Below are 11,903 nucleotides of genomic sequence, written 5' to 3' on the forward strand. Positions count from 1 at the left end.
CCTCGGGTGCTCTTGAGCAGGGAGACATGAGGAGTTTGTAGATAGAAGGATAGGGAGAGACAGACAGAAAACACAGGAGAGCCTCGGGAGGGCCTGGGTCCAAACCCACCGGCCCCTTCTGTCTCTGCTAAAGGACTTTTTTAAACAAATGCCAAGGGGTGGAGCAAAGACCTCCCCCCCAGCACAGCCAAGTGTAGACCATCCCAGACATCTGGTGACCATGCACATGGTCCAGCCATCCCCTAATGCAGCCCTGCTCAGACCTCACTAGGAAACCTCTGTGGGCTCCCACAAGCGTATAGGACATTTGCAGCCTTTTAAGTTAAGTTTTTACGTGTTCCTGACTGACCGCCTGTTAGCCACCAGGGTCCATTGCTTTCTTCTGCCCAGAGTCGTCCTTGACCGTGCAGGCTCAGTGGTGGGTGTTGGGGATTCAGCAAGCCTGATGTATTTGGATGGTGTTTGTCACTGGTCCAGAGATGTCGTGTGCCCCCGTGTTTTGGGCCTCCTCTCCTTGACTATGACACAGTTTGTTTCTGATGGTCCAGAAAGCACATCTGGGGCAATTGTCCCCACCCACCTGACTAGCATTCCTCAAAGGCTGTTTGGGCTCTGGGGACCCATGTGAAAAGTCCGCCACACCTGGAAGAGTGAGGTCTTGCCTAAAGAGGGTGCCAGGTACAGGAAAGGCAGGACACACACACACACACACACACAGGAGTCTGAGAGGGAACTGCCATTGCTCTGTGGAGCAGAACAGAGAGCAAGGGAAGCAGGTCATGTGGCTGACATACACTTGGATACACAGGGCCCCGAGAGGCTGTCTTAGAAGTGAGAGGGAGCACGTGACAGACCTGAAGCTGGAGATAAGGGCCTTTGGGGCAGCGCAGCCAGCCTGGGCAAGGATGGTAGTGTGGGAGAGTGGAGGGCCCTCGCTGCACTACAGGGTGGGAGGGAGGAGGGCTAGAGAGGGCCCGAGGGCAAGCTGGGAAATCTCGTGCCCTCTCAGAGGTACACCCTTTGCTCTTCGTGGACAGTGATCTCCTGGGCTCTTCTTTCTGGGCTCAGCTTCCTCGCCACAGGACCTTTGAGATATGTCACCAGTAGCCGTGTGGGGGTCCTCTCATGCTGCCACGCTTGAGAGCGGAGCTAAGCCCTTTGCTTTGTGGAAGATGATCAGAGCTCCAGCATGCTCCCTTCTTTTTTTTTTTTTTTTTTTTTTTTTTTGATTTTTCGAGACAGGGTTTCTCTGTGTAGCTTTGCGCCTTTCCTGGAACTCACTTGGTAGCCCAGGCTGGCCTCGAACTCACAGAGATCTGCCTGGCTCTGCCTCCGGAGTGCTGGGATTAAAGGCGTGCGCCACCACCGCCCGGCGCATGCTCCCTTCTTGTCCCTGCCCTCAGCCTGCAGCCAGCCAGCGAGCTCGCCTGTCGCTGTGGCCCTTCCTTTTAGCATGCCTGTCTGGCCAGTGAGTTTGGTTTGGTTTAGTGTATTTTGATAGAGGGTTCCACTGTCTAGCCCTGGCTGCTCGGGCACCCATTATGTAGCCTAAGACTACCCTCTCACCTTAGCACCCCACCCCCGCCCACCCCAGTGGGGGTGCAGACATCCACACCTCCCCCAACTTTTCATGAATTTTGTTTTGGTTTTGCAAAGTCACTGAGGTCAGTATGGTGACCGTCACAAAGTAAATCTGGACCAGAGGAGCAATACCTCAGTATGTAGAGTGGCCAAAACCAGCCTCCAAGGGGCTGGGGTCCGAGCAGGGGCAGTGGCTCAACAGACGAAGTTCTGGAGGCTGTGACGTCTCAGCCAGGTGGCTGAGTGCAGCCAGGGCTAGGGCCAGGCATGTGAAAACTGCTCCCTTCCTGAGAGTCTCCAAACTAGAATAAAACCCCCACACAATAGAAGACAGCACAGTCACGCATGCACGCACATGCACATAAATGTACGCTTTGCAATTGAATAACTTCCAATTAACTGCTTGCATCAAGCATTAGTTTTGGCATTTCTGTTGCCAAGATTTATTGACTCACCCTGGTCTTATGGGAGGCTTCTCCCCGGATCCAGTGTTTCCTGCAACTGCTTCCTAGGCAGAGAGCTCTCAACTCCAGGGCGGGTAAGCCAGCTGTGCTTTGGAAACTGTTGCTGGGTGCTTTGGAGGCATCTCTAGCCAAGGCTGCTGCTGCTGCTAGGAATCGCTGGCTGTGGCGACATCCTGTGGTTGGATGTGGAATTGCATCTTGGGAGTGATCCCATCTTCTGTGGTTAAGGGCTTTTTTTTTTTTTTTCTTTTCTTTTCCCCCTCCTCTGTTGCTTTGTCTCTTCTATTCTTCTTCTTCTTCTTTTTGTCCCCTGTAGACTCAGCTTTGCTGCTGGAGAGGCTGGTCCATTTGCCCCCCGGGGAAGCACTTTTTCAGACCTGGTGACACGTGGTCTCAAGTCGCAGGAAACCCGTGCTTTGGGGGACAACCCTCACCAGGTCAGAGCCAGGTTTTCTTCGTGTGTAAGTGGCCACAAGGGGCACTCTTTAGGAGTGGGCCTGTCCTGGACGCGGCAGATGCCTAAGGGGCCTATTGCAGTCGGATATAGCTTCTGCTGGGTTTGTGGGAATGTGTTTGCTTCCTTTGGCCCCTGGGGGAAGAAAGCCAGAGGCTTGGGCTATCACAACGTGACACTTTGGGGACAGACACCGTGGGCTAAAGCCTAGCTGTGTCTGCTCTCAGCTCCTTCTTGGACCGTCCACCCAGAACCTGTCCTCTCTTGGTCTTACCCTCTGCTCCAGTAGAGCTGGAGTTGGGCAGGAGTGGTTGGTTTGCTTTCTGATCTACAGTTAGCATCTGGGCTATGCATGATCGGGGGTTGGGGGCTCATTTCTTCCAGTCTTTACAACGCTGTGAGGGAGGGACAGGTCCACACAGCTTTAGAGGCAACCTGCCCTAAGCAGCGTGGTCCTGATGTGTCCCCATGAGACCACAGCCCTGCTGCCTCCTTCCCCAGTGTCGAGGCATAATCAAGATGGTAATTGAGTTCTGGTTTGGTTTTTTGACACTGTAGACCAGGCTGACGTCAAATTCACCAGATAAAATATATTAAAAATGACGTTGAACTTCTGATCTTCCTGACCTCAAATTCACTTATAGAATATATTAAGTTTATTTAATATAAAATATGCTTACTATGAAAATATATTAAAAATGCCTTTGAGCTTCTGATCTTCCTGACTTGGCCCCCAAGTGCTGGGATCACAGGACTGTATCACCGTGTCTGGTTCATGAGTGCTAAGGATGGAACCCAGGGCTTCCTGCAGGGTGGCCAGACAGGCATTCTGCCAGTTCCAGAGCTGCAGTTTTGTGTGGATACCTTGCTCAACCCTAACTTCCTGATATCCAGTCTGGGTATCCAGAGCCAGGTAACCCAGGTCTGAAGCTGTTACCCTCTCTAGGTCCCCCGAGGCCCAGTGGTGGCCTGTCCAGGACGACCTGCCTCCTGCTTCTTGTAGTCAGAGCAATGGGTTCCTGTTGGATTCTGTCTTTGCTTTGGAGAGCAGTGGGAAAGCTCATGGAGGAGAGAAAGACAGACCCTCTGCACATTCACTTTCCCCAGGCCAGTGTTCCTGTGCAGGATATAAATATTCTAGAAACTTCTCTTGGTGATCCAGCACCCCCTTGAACCCAGGTCTTTGTAGGGCATCACCTGGGTGGTTCCAGTCGTTTGGGTGCATCTCTGCTTCTGTAGAATGTGCGACCCGGGGTCTGCGCTTGAGAGGCCCCTTCCTGTCTTGGTGATGCCAGCCTTCTAAAACCTCTTTTTTTTTTTTTTTTTTTTTTTTTTTTTCTGAGACAGGGTTTCTCTGTGTAGCTTTGTGCCTGTCCTGGAACTCACTTGGTAGACCAGGCTGGCCTCGAATTTACAGAGATCCGCCTGCCTCTGCCTCCCGAGTGCTGGGATTAAAGGTGTGCGCCACCACCGCCCAGCTTTTTTTTTTTTTTTAAACTTAATTTTATATGCATTTATTGTGCCAGTGGTGCTGGGTTCCCTGGAACTGGAGTTACAGACAGTTGTAAGCTGCCATGTGGTTGCTGGGAATTGAACCCAGGTCCTCTGGAAGAGCAGCCAGGGCTCTTAACTGCTGAGCCAACTTTCCTTCTAAACCCTCTTTGCTGTCAGTCTCCCCTGACCTTTGCAGGGTTTCTGTCTGAGCCCCCCCCCCCCCCGACTTGGTTTGCACCCATTGCGTTTCAAGCTCTCTGAGCAAGTTTCTCCTCCTTAGCTGAGGTTTTGTCGTGTCCACCAGTGTAGGAGGAAGGAGAGAGGCTGTGGTCCACAGGAGGCCATGTAAAAAATGCTTGTCCTCTGGTGATGACCCAGGTGCTCATGTGTGCGTTCCTGAAAAGCCTCCATTTCCTCCCTGACTTCAGGTTTCTCGAACTCCAGAAGCCCCGGCTCTGCAAGCTGCTCCGGGTCCTCGCCTTCGCCTACCCCTACACTTGGGACTCACTCCCCATCTTCTACAGGGTAAGGAGGTGGGCTACGTCTCCTCTCTTCTTGTCAGCAAGGACAGCGGCTTCATTGTCTCCTGAGCTCTGAGGGAGTCATAACACTGCAGTGGGCTCCGGGGGACCCATAGGAGTTGAGACTCGGGTGCTGCAGTTAGAGATAGTGTGAACACAGAGGCACCTGGAGACAAGCTGACTAGGGCCTTAGGAACAACCACAGAGACCTGGGCAAGTGCCTTAGTCAGGGTTTCTGTTGCTGTGAAGAGACACCCTGACCATGGCAACTCTTATAAAGGAAAACATTTCATTGGGGCTGGCTTACACTTTCAGAGGGTTGGTCCACTATTGTCATGGCAGGACATGGTGGCACGCAGGCAGACATGGTGCTGGAGGAGCTGAGAGTTCTACATCTTGATCCTCAGGCAATAGGAAGTGAATTGCGAACCACTCTGGGTGTAGCTTGATCATAGGAGACCCCAAAGTCCATCCCCACAGTGACACACTTCCTCCAACAAGGCCACACCTCCTAGTAGTGCCATTCCCCGTGACCAAGCATTCAAACACATGAGTCGATGGGGGCCATTCCTATCTAAACCACCACCACCACCAGGCAGGCGGCTGGGGTTTGGTGATCATCGGTGCCAGCTGGGCCAATCCATGCATGATTGTATATGATCAGTAATACAGTGTGTTGGTGAGGGGAAAGCTGGGGATGAAAGTCTTAAAGGCCAGATGGGAATGAGGCTGAGAGCACAATGGAGGGGAGCTGAGACTGGACAGCAGGACAAGAGGGGAAAAGACTCTCACTCGAAGGACACGTGAGCCGAGTTCAAATTCTAGTCTCCATGGTTCCTCGCTGTGTGATTTAGGCAATACATATAACCTTTCTGAGCCTCGGCTTCCTCATCTGTGCCTGAGGCTGGCGTCTGCTTCTATAGGAGATATTGAGGATTCTTGGATATAATGGATCTTATAGGTTCAGCGTTACCTTGTGAGTAGGCTTCTCCCAGAGGCAGTGTGTGAGGCCCAGGTGGCAAGGGGTGAGGGTACAGGGTAGTGAAGTTTTTTCACTTGCTACCTGGGACACTGGGCATTTTCTATGTATTGCCCTGGGTATGTCTACAGGAGACTTGAGGATGGGAACATGACTCAGAGCTCCCACTGCAGACACACACAGGGACTTCAGCTGACACCTGTCACCAGTTACATGCAGATTTCATGCTGTGTGATGCTGTCTAGAGGCTGTGTGGGACAGTAGGGCAGAGGGGCAGGAGGTGGCTGCACTAATACCAGAATTGCCCTGCCTAGATTCTCACCCTCATTCCACTGATTATTGGTGCTTTGCAAGTCAATCTCAGGCTCACTTTCCTTGTGTGCAAAATTCAGAAGTAGAGTCTGCCTTCAGGACCCAGAGGCCCGAGGAAACACATTCCCACAATGTCAGCAGAAGCTGTCCAACTGCAGCAGGCCCTATCTGAGGCATAGAGATAGCTGGCCTGGTGCCTCTAGTAAGGGGAATCTGCTATTGTTATTTATAAAAATAATACAAAAACTCTGCTTAACCTTGAAGCAATATAATGGCCATCCATTGCGGGGTGGTTGATGCTGGGCCTAAGGTCCTCTGTGTGCTAGGCAAGGGCTCTACCGTGGAGCTATATCCCCAGCCACTTACTGATTTTGAGACAGGATCTCACTAGGTTGCTCAAGCTGACCTTCAACTAGCTCCATAGCCTAGATGGGCCTTGAACTTCCAGTATTTCTACCTTAGGGAGTGAGTTCAAGCTTGAGTCACCAAGCTAGGCCAAATGGTGGTCCTTTTAGATGATGAAGGCTTCTAAGCTTGTTTGTTTTTAAAGAGGTTTTTTTTTTCCTATCACATTTGTTTATTTTGTGTGCTCATGCCTGCCCCTCCTTACATGCGAGCCACAGCAAGCATATGGAAGTCAGAGGACTACTTATGGAAGCTAGTTCTCTTCTTCCACTATGTGGGTCCAGGGGTTTGAACTCAGGTCATCAGGCTTGGTAGCAAGGGACTTTACCCACTGAGCCATGTTGCCAGCTTGCCTCTAAGCCTTGAAGCCTTCATTATGAGCCTCAGTTCTGTAGCACTGAGTCTGGAGTGGGGCAGATAGGACAATTCCTCTATGCTTGCATTTTATCTTCAGAAAAAGCAGCAATATCTAGTAGGGTTTTTCTTCTCTCTCTGCTCATCTCTCTCTTTTCTTTCTTGTTTTTGTTTGCTTGTTTGCTTGGTTGGTTTTTCCAGACAGGGTTTCTCTGTGTAGCTCTGGCTATCCTGGAACTTGATCTATAAACCAGGCTGGCCTTGAACTCAGAGATCCGCTTGCCTCTGCCTCCTAAGTGCTGAGATTAAAGGCATGTGCCCGTACTGCCCGACACTCATCTCTTTGCAGTTCTCTTCTCTTCCTTTTCCTTTCCCCTCATCCCCACACATCCCTCCTTCAGGCACAACCCTGAGGAGTTGAGGCCTAGGCCTCTGGAGCCTGTGTTTGGTGTGCTGAGAGGTGTGGGTCTGAGAAAGAAGACTCAAGGTCTGGCTTCTCAAGGGCTTTTTGTTTTTTTAAACACCCACAGCTCTTCTTGTTCCCGGGGGAGAGTTCAAGAAACGACGCCATCTTGTACCACCAGAAACACATGGTCATGACGCTCCTGGCCTCTTTCTTGTACTCTGCTCACCTGCCAGAGCGACTGGCTCCTGGACGCTTTGACTACATCGGTGAGTGTGGTGGGGCAGGGAGGGGGTGACCCTGAAGCAGGGGGTGACCCTCTCGGCTTGGGTGGGAACATCCTTGACAATGTGTGTGTAGCCACAAGGTAGGGGACCTGGGGGGGAGTAAGCCCAGAGGGGGTCATCCGTGCATAGGTCATGGCGAGTGACAGGTACAGCGGTGGCCTTACATCTTGACTGGCAGGGGGGGACAGGGAGGACGGGGACAGGTAGGTCCGGGGCCCTGAGCCATTCCAACGAGCCACTGTCCTGTCGGCACCTAGAGTCTGACTTCCTAGGACAACAGGAACAGGGGGGCGGCCAGAGAGGAAGAGGGAAGATGGGTTGGCAGGTGACCGAGGTCCCAGACAGCAGGCAACTATACGGAGGAGAAAGTCTGTCTTGCACATGGTGAGTGGAGGGCATGGGGTCGTGTGGAGCCGTGGGTCCCAGGTGTATCCCTGACGGAGGCTGCAGCTTCCGGGCCCAAACTCAGACTTCCTGACCCAAGAACTCCACAGCTGGGGCAGGGCCAGCCCTCACAGAGGCCATGTGACACTCGAGGGAGCCGAGCTAAGTATGACTTGAGAGGTGTCAGGGCACGGAGCTCCTGGCTGAAATGACCCCTCTCCGTTCCCCGGGAGCAGGATGGGTGGGGTTCTCCCACCTCTCACAGCTGTTATACCTGGCTCTGACTCTGGCTGGAAAGAAGCACCTGTGTCCGTTACTTTTCTGCTGTGACCAGTCCTCAAGGGTTTATTTGGGTTTATGCCTTGAGGGTGTGACCCATCATGAAAGGGAAGGCGTGGCGGCAGAGCCTGAGGCAGCAGGTCATATCGCGTGTCCACAGTCAGAAGCAGAGAGAGATGAACACTGATGCTCAGCTTGCACTCTCTGCATGGGGTCCAGACCCCAGCCCATGGAATGGCAGGTCTTCCCACCTCAGTTAAGCCAGTGCAGAAACTCCCTCACAGGCATACACAGAGGTTTGTCTCCTGGTGGTTCTAGAGACTGTGAAGTTGACAATATTAGCCATCACAGCACCTTTGGGTGGCTTCTGTAGACGGTGACAAGCCCCTCAGGGTAGGGGCCAGCTCTTCTACATTGGTGTCCTAGGGCAGCTCTTCCATGTCCATAGTGAGAGGTAGAGCCAGCTTTCCTGTGAGGGGCAGGACCAGCTCTCCCAGGGCCAGGAAGGGTGGTACCTTCCCAGCATTGCCCTTGGATTTCAACAGGCATAGTTCCTATGGTCCCTTGTGGTATCTTGAGCCATGGAGATCAGCACAGACCCAAGCTGCAGCAGGACCACGGACCCAGACATGGCCCTTGGCAGCAGCTCAAGCTCAGACATCACCATGGCCCCAGGGGCAGCCCAGGCCACCCAGATCAGTATGGCCCCTGGCAGCAGCATGGTCCTAGGGTACCAACATCGTCTCAGGTGGCTAACCAGACCCCAGGTATCCACACAGCCCCCAGTGGTAACATGGACATCAATTCAAACCCTGGCTGCTGTAGGGCCACGGATCCAGACATGGCCCTTGGCAGCAGCATGGACCCAGACAACACCATGGCCCCGGGTAGCAGCTCAGGTCACACAGGTTGGCATGGCCCTAGCAGTGGTACAGCCCTTGAACACCAACATAGCTTCAGGTGGCAGCCCAGACTCAGATTCCCATGCATCTGTGTGGCCTTTGGGGGCAACACAGGCCATGGACATCAACATGGGCCCTGGCTATGGTAGGGCCACGGACCCAGACATGGCCCTCAGTAGCAGCCTGGGCCTCGATATCACCATGACCTCAAGTGGCAGTACAGACCACTCAGATAAGTATGGCACAGCTGGAGCATGGCTCTTGGACACCACCTTGGCCTCGGGTGGTGGGCCAGACCCTGGGCATCTGTTTGTTCTTCAGTGGTAACTGAAGCATGGAACATCAACACAGACCCTGGCTGCAGTAGGGTCATGAATCCAGACATGGCCCTCAGCTGCAGCTCGGGCCCTGGTGACACCAAGACACTGGGTGGCAGCGCAGGCCACTCAGATCAGCATGGTCTCTGCAGTGGCACAGTCCTTAGATACCAACAGGTGGCTGCCAGACTCGGGGGCATCAGTATGGCCTTTGGTAACATGGGCCATGGATGTCAACACAGACTGGCGTTGTCAACTCCCCTGTGGGGGTAGGACCATGGCCCTTGGCAGCAGCACCGGCCCGGACATCACCATGGTCCTGGGTGGTAAGCAGGCCACCTACATTAGCTTGTTTCTCACCACCTAGGCTTCTTCAGTTCTGCCTCTTTCCACAGCATGAGAACTGGTCCACTTCTCTTTCTCTCCCATTTCTCCACCATATATTTGCTCATCATTATGGCGTCTATCTGCCTTGCACTGTAGGCCTGTGGATGTCTTCAGCCAGTCTGGGTCCATGAGGATCCAACTGGGCCTGTGGCTGTCTTTCACCTGCCTCTCTAAGCATTTTTTTACAAGTGAACTTATGAAGCTGCTGTGGGTTGTACAAGCCTGTAGTGACAGCACTCAGGAGGTGGAGGCAGGAGGATCAGAAGTTCAAAGTCATCCTCAGCTACATAGTGAGTTCAAGTCAAATCTGGGTTACATGAGACCCTGTCTCAAAAGACCATCATCTCTGAAATAAGTTACAAACAAATAAAATTATATATGTGATCTCTTGTCTGGCTCCTTGGATTTAACCATCCCATTTTTAGCATACATGTCATAGCCCGCATCCATAGACCTTTTGATTGGTGACTTCCCGCACTTAATTCATTCTGTGTGCATGCATGTGTGTGTCTGTATGGGTGTGCACAAGCCATGGCATGCGGCGGTCACAGGACAACTGGTGGGAATGTATGCTCTCCTGAGGGTCCCAGGAGTGGCACTCGGGTTACCAGGCTTGGTAGCAGGAGCCTTGACCTGCTGAGCCGTTTTTCTGGTTCTGGTTGGTAATCTTGATGAGCTTTTGTGTTTTCTCGTAGGTCACAGTCATCAGCTGTTTCACGTGTGCGTGATCCTGGCCACACACTTGCAGATGGAAGCCATCCTTCTGGACAAGACTCTGAGGAAGGAGTGGCTCTTGGCGACCTCCAGACCCTTCTCTCTGCCTCAGATCGCAGCCGCCTTGCTTCTCTGCATCATCTTCTGCCTCAGTAACATTATTTATTTCTCAGCTGCTCTGTATCGGACCCCTGAGCCTGAGTTACATGAAAAGGAGACGTGATTTCAGAACATGCCAGGCTTCAGTGTTAAGTCATTGGGGTGGTGTCGACTTAAAGTGGCCAAAAGGATTTGTAGTGACTGATGTCTTGACATTTTTAAATGGGTTTATATCAAAAAAAAGTATTTAACCTGGGGAGAATTCTCTACTCATGCACTGATTCTGTAAGTGTTCTGTAAGAGGGAGAACGTGGGTTTAAGTCCTGCAGAAGGCAAATTATTGAAATATTAAGTTTTACATTTATTTGAAATGGGGTGTTTAGGGAATGGGGATGTAGCACAGTTGGTAAATACTTGCCTACAATATACAAAGCCCTGTGGTTTTTGTTTGTTTTTGGCTGTTGTTTGTTTGTTTGTTTGAGACAGGGTCTCATTGTGTGGCTCAGGCTCTCCTGGAATTTACTATGTAGACCAGGCTGGCTTCAAACTCAGAGATATGCCTGCCTATGACTTCTCAGTGTTGAGATTAAAGGCATGTACCACTATACAAAGTCCCTGGTTTTGGTCCTCAGCAAGGCATGAACCTGGCCTGATGGTGCATGCCTAGAATTCCAGCACCAGAGGAGTAGAATCAGATGAGCAAAAGTTCAAACCCATCATTGGATACTTAGTTTGAGGCCATCCTTGGACTCATGAGATTCTGTCTCTAAAAAATAGAGTTCTCAAGTCTATTTAAACAGTCGGATTAAGCATTTTGCCCTGCCCTTCTAATTTCATATTAATGTTTAAAATGAAACTGCTGCATTTGATGAATTTTATATAGCTAAGCTTCTTTCTCAGATGAGAGAGGTGGTTCAATGAGTTAAGAAGCTTGCTGCCAAGCCTGACAACAGGAGTTCGATCCCCAGGACCTGCTGCAAAATATTCCACAGTACAGGAAAATTGTGTTGACCTCTGGAGCTTAGTGTGTCATCCCAACAGGTAGGGCTCCCTGTCACCTTCCCAAGCAATGAAGGAGCTGTCTTTGGAGATGTCACATGCCTGACATCGTTTTAGTCTGCCCAGTATGCTGCCGGACTTAGTATTTGTGCAGAGTGTTGAAGACCTCACCAATGAGAGAGTCAAATGTTCTGTCTTCAAGCTTTCCTGTTAAACAGAAACACCAGGTAAGCTTGTGACATGCACTTCCCAGGGTGAACCCAGGAGTTCTGCTTTCTGAGGTTAAATGCAGGTTTTTGTAGAGGAAATGTGGATAGAAACACGTCTACTGGAGGACTCCAACACAGGAGGGCCAGGAGCAAAAGCTAAAGACATTTGTGCTCCTTCATTTGCAGTTTGATCAAAGTTCCAGCAACCTGGGGAGATACCATGATCATGAAGGTGGTTTTCCCAGGGCGAGGCTTATCCATTTCTCTCTGGATGTGCTGACCCCTGTGATTTCCCCAAATGTGGGAAACTTGACTGCATAATTTGTGGTAGTGGGGGACTGTGTTTGTGCTCTCCTATA

The 11,903-nt window shown here is 51.5% G+C and overlaps 1 protein-coding gene and 1 non-coding gene across 5 annotated transcripts in view; both read left to right on the plus strand.

The window, feature by feature from the left end:
* Paqr5 (progestin and adipoQ receptor family member 5) overlaps positions 1-10,791 on the plus strand; it is a 73,079-nt gene extending 62,288 nt beyond the window's left edge. For 2 of the 4 annotated variants that reach the window (XM_037207433.1, XM_037207434.1), the window contains 3 exons: positions 4,422-4,518; positions 7,095-7,236; positions 10,219-10,460. In XM_037207433.1, coding sequence (XP_037063328.1) covers positions 4,422-4,518; positions 7,095-7,236; positions 10,219-10,460 — 481 coding nt within the window. Of the gene's footprint in view, positions 1-2,361; positions 2,483-4,421; positions 4,519-7,094; positions 7,237-10,218 lie in introns of all 4 variants that reach the window. The other 2 variants (XM_037207435.1, XM_028867199.2) reach the window with 2 other exon arrangements.
* A 952-nt stretch (positions 10,792-11,743) lies between these two features.
* LOC114692180 lies at positions 11,744-11,903 on the plus strand. Its single transcript, XR_003734361.1, has one exon. It is a non-coding gene; the product is annotated as a U1 spliceosomal RNA (small nuclear RNA).

Source organism: Peromyscus leucopus, chromosome 7 (genome assembly GCF_004664715.2).
Source record: "Peromyscus leucopus breed LL Stock chromosome 7, UCI_PerLeu_2.1, whole genome shotgun sequence".
Taxonomy (NCBI): Eukaryota; Metazoa; Chordata; class Mammalia; order Rodentia; family Cricetidae; genus Peromyscus; species Peromyscus leucopus.